The sequence below is a fragment of the Octodon degus genome, unplaced genomic scaffold (genome assembly GCF_000260255.1).
Source record: "Octodon degus isolate 3935 unplaced genomic scaffold, OctDeg1.0 scaffold00025, whole genome shotgun sequence".
Classification (NCBI taxonomy): Eukaryota; Metazoa; Chordata; class Mammalia; order Rodentia; family Octodontidae; genus Octodon; species Octodon degus.
In genome coordinates this window covers 10,762,245-10,766,080 of record NW_004524601.1, presented here as the reverse complement: position 1 = coordinate 10,766,080, position 3,836 = coordinate 10,762,245, and the positions used below count along the sequence as shown (strand labels likewise).

The window sequence follows — 3,836 nt, the reverse complement described above, 5'->3', positions numbered from 1 at the left end:
AAAAAAAAAAAAAAAAAACCCTTCTCAAATAACACTGCCATTTCATGAATAGCAAAGTATTTTACAATAGCGTATTCTCACTTTCTCCTTCTCATATTTGCAACGTTGTCATTCATCTATAAACTAGAATCATCCAATAATTAATAATTGTTGCTATTACTTAGAACAGACATCTGTTAGAGCAGCTATCTGCTAGGTCAATTAAGAACAAGAAACAGGAAATACTTTGTACTGCCTTGACTTGCTCTTTGTCTAAAATCCTTGGATTTTTTATGTAGACCTGATTTCCTAACCTGTTTCATCTTCTATCTGAAGAATGTTCAAATTAAAATTTATTTTAACTGATACAACCAAGATGAGCCTACCACATAACAAGCCCTTCCATTTTTGTGTTTGACAAAGTCTATTTAAATTCTTTACTTTTGAAAGATAATTCCACTAGACATAGAATTCTTAGTTGTTTATTTTTCTTTCAACAATTTAAATATTTCTTTCAACTCTCTTGCTTATGGGTTTCTGAGGAAAATGTAACTTTTATCATTACTCTTCTATAGAAAATAACAGTGATAAGACAGAACCACACACAACAGCAACAGCTTCTTTCAAGATTTCATTTGATTTTTCTATAGCTTGAATTTGATTGTGACTTGGTGTACTTAATTTATTCATCACAATGTTCTCTAAACTTCCAGCATCTCTGATTGGATGTCTACCTCTCGCTAGAAAATTCTCGTCATTTTCTACTATTTCTTCTGTTCCTTTTTTTTCCTCCTCCACCAGGTATCCCCATTACACACATGCTGCATCTGTAGTTGCCTCACAGCACTGAATACTGCATTCACGCCTTTTCATGCTTTTTTCTCGTTGCATTTCAGTTCTGGAATTTGTACAGACATTTCTGCAAGGCTGTGGATCTTTGTTCCAAGGCAGGGACCAATCTACTGATCACCCCATAAAGGAACTGTCCACTTCTATTACAGCTATTTTGTTAATTTCCAGTTTTTTTTTAACTTATTCTCATGTTTCTTTGCTTACATAATCCATGTGAAATCCTACATGGTACACTTTTCCTGTTAGAGACCTAAAGTATAAAAGTTTCTGTTTTCCACTCCTGTATGTTCTTTCTGCTCCTTAGTTTGACTTCTAGAGAAACTGAAATAATATTTCATGGATTTTAATTCATCATTTGTAGGTATACTCTAAATATGCCATTACATTATATAGCATTGCAAAAGAAATAATATTCTCCATGGCGTTGAATTATCACATAAAGTGGCCAGCTTTTAAATTTCCCAGCAGGTTATTCTTGCCCAGTATTTATTTGTGCCCTTTAACCACCTTAACAGGAAGAAGAAAAAAAAAGGGTAAGAAAGAAATTCATTAAAGCTGCAATTATTTCTCTAAGGACCATAGCCGTACTCTGAATTGTACCATAGCTGAGATTTTAAGATGTTCTGGGGATGCATTGTATACCTTCCAGTTTTCTTCATTTCTGAGTTTTTCTTGATGTTGGTCTCCTTTATATTACCTCAAGGTTTGGACTTCTGGAGGGACAAGTATGATTGGGACAATTGTCTTGAAGGGAAACACTGTATATAATCAGGAGGAGGACAAAGGACTTGACCATTCTGATATTTGCTGTAGGTGGCTAGTTTTATTTCTTATAAAGAATTTGAACCACCTGTCATGTTGGCTCTGAAGGAACTGCTGCTGTAAGGGGCTCATCAAGAGTTGAACTTCATGTAGCCTTGTTGGGAATGTGGAAAAGGAAGAAAGCCACGGGACTGCCCATTCAGTCTTGGGAAGATCTGGATGATTCTGTGCAAGCAAAAGTGACTGGAAATTTTTGTACAGACGCACCTCTACCAATCCATCTTCAGCTGACTATTGTAATATAGCCCTCCTCCAAAGTGGTGAAAGGTTCTGGTTTCACCACAGATTTTACAAACTCCTTTCATTTTTGGAATCATCAAGGATTCCAGGTACCTTTTGTACATAACTGTTATTCTTTTGCTTTTTTTTTCTGCATAACAAAGTGCCCACAAAACTCAGTGGGATTTTTGTTTTGTTTTGTTTTCCGTCTTTTGTTCCTTTTTATATATACTTGGTACTGGGTCTTCAGGGTCTACAGGGTCTCGCTACACAGATCGGACTCATTGTGATCCTCCCATTTTCAGCCTTCCAAGCACTGGGATTACAAGTGCACACCACCATGCCCAGTCTCAATCTCTGTCTCAGTGAGCCCCAGAGGCGGGGCCGGCACAACATACTGGGAATTGAACCCCAGCCACTGCACTTTGCCTAAACAGGCACTTTTAGTCCATGTAACTATCTGGCTGGCCCTTAAAACTCAGTGTTTTAAAGCAATAGTCATTATTATATTTGTAACTGCAGAGCTCAGTAATATTCACAGAGCATCTCAACAGAGGTGCTTAGTGTGGTTTTAGCTGGGCTTACAGGGGTTGAAAGATCCAAGATTACTTCTTTCACATTAGACAAACTAAATAAAATAGATAACTGGAAATCTTCACACATCACAAAAATGGACTGAAAAACAGTATCTTAGGACATCCATAAGAGACCAAATCAGGAATCACAAACCTCACAACAGCAACAACAAAAGCCCAGACCTAGATAGCCTCTCTGGTGAACTCCACTGAATTTCTCTTTAAAGAAATAATATCCAGGACGTGGAAGTTGTGGCGGCTGACCTCGCCCACGGGGACCGCTGGGCCCGCGGCCAGAGCCAGGGCGAGCGGAGGTGGCGGCGCCGAGGTCACGGAGGAGTCGCTGCCAAGTGAGGCGCGGGCGGAGCGGCGCTCATCATGGGTGGCTTTTTCTCAAGTATTTTTTCCAGCCTCTTTGGAACCCGGGAAATGAGGATTTTAATTTTGGGATTGGATGGTGCAGGAAAGACCACGATTTTGTACAGATTGCAGGTCGGAGAAGTTGTTACGACTATTCCTACCATCGGCTTTAATGTGGAGACCGTGACGTACAAAAACCTGAAATTTCAAGTGTGGGATTTGGGGGGTCAGACGAGTATCAGGCCGTACTGGAGATGTTACTACTCGAACACAGATGCGGTCATCTATGTGGTGGACAGCTGTGACCGGGACCGCATTGGCATCTCCAAGTCCGAGCTGGTGGCCATGCTGGAGGAGGAGGAGCTGAGGAAGGCCATCCTGGTAGTGTTTGCCAACAAGCAGGACATGGAGCAGGCCATGACCCCCTCGGAGATGGCCAATGCCCTCGGCCTGCCCGCCCTCAAGGACCGCAAATGGCAGATATTCAAGACGTCGGCCACCAAAGGCACTGGCCTGGACGAAGCCATGGAGTGGTTAGTGGAGACGCTGAAGAGCAGACAATAACCACAGTCGTGGCTGTGGAGCGCGGCTGCGTCCCTCATCCCTTGAGACTGCGCTAGGACTTGTGATGGAGGCAGGTGCCGACTGACGCAGCGCAGTAATAAAGAGCGGAATGAGTGTCTGGTTGCAGGGACCCTTGATTGAATCCATGACTGTTGTGTCGCATAGATCCTCTCCCCGCCCCCTCACGTGAAGGTGCGTGTTCTGTTGGTGCAGGGCTCCTGGACCCACTGCATTGGAGCGCACTCTTCCTGGGAGGGAGCGCCCTTCCCTTGAACTGGGGTTGCATCTTGTTTGTGTTAATACTAACCACTCCTCCCTCAGGTGTTGGGCAGCAGGAGTCCTGTCAGCTTCAGCTTAAACGCATTGGGTGACAGCACGGGGTTACTCTGGTGGCTGCTTTCCCAACCCCATGCAACTCTCATCTTAGGGCACTTTGTAGTTGTTAACATTATGGAAATTGACCTG

At 42.7% G+C, this 3,836-nt stretch overlaps 1 protein-coding gene across 1 annotated transcript; it reads left to right on the top strand.

Moving 5' to 3' along the window:
* Window positions 1-2,777: 2,777 nt before the first annotated feature.
* Window positions 2,778-3,608, top strand: LOC101587779 (ADP-ribosylation factor-like protein 1). The gene has a single exon (XM_004628628.2). The coding sequence runs from the start codon at window positions 2,826-2,828 to the stop codon at window positions 3,369-3,371; it is 546 nt and encodes a 181-aa protein (XP_004628685.1). The 5' UTR covers window positions 2,778-2,825; the 3' UTR covers window positions 3,372-3,608.
* Window positions 3,609-3,836: the final 228 nt, after the last annotated feature.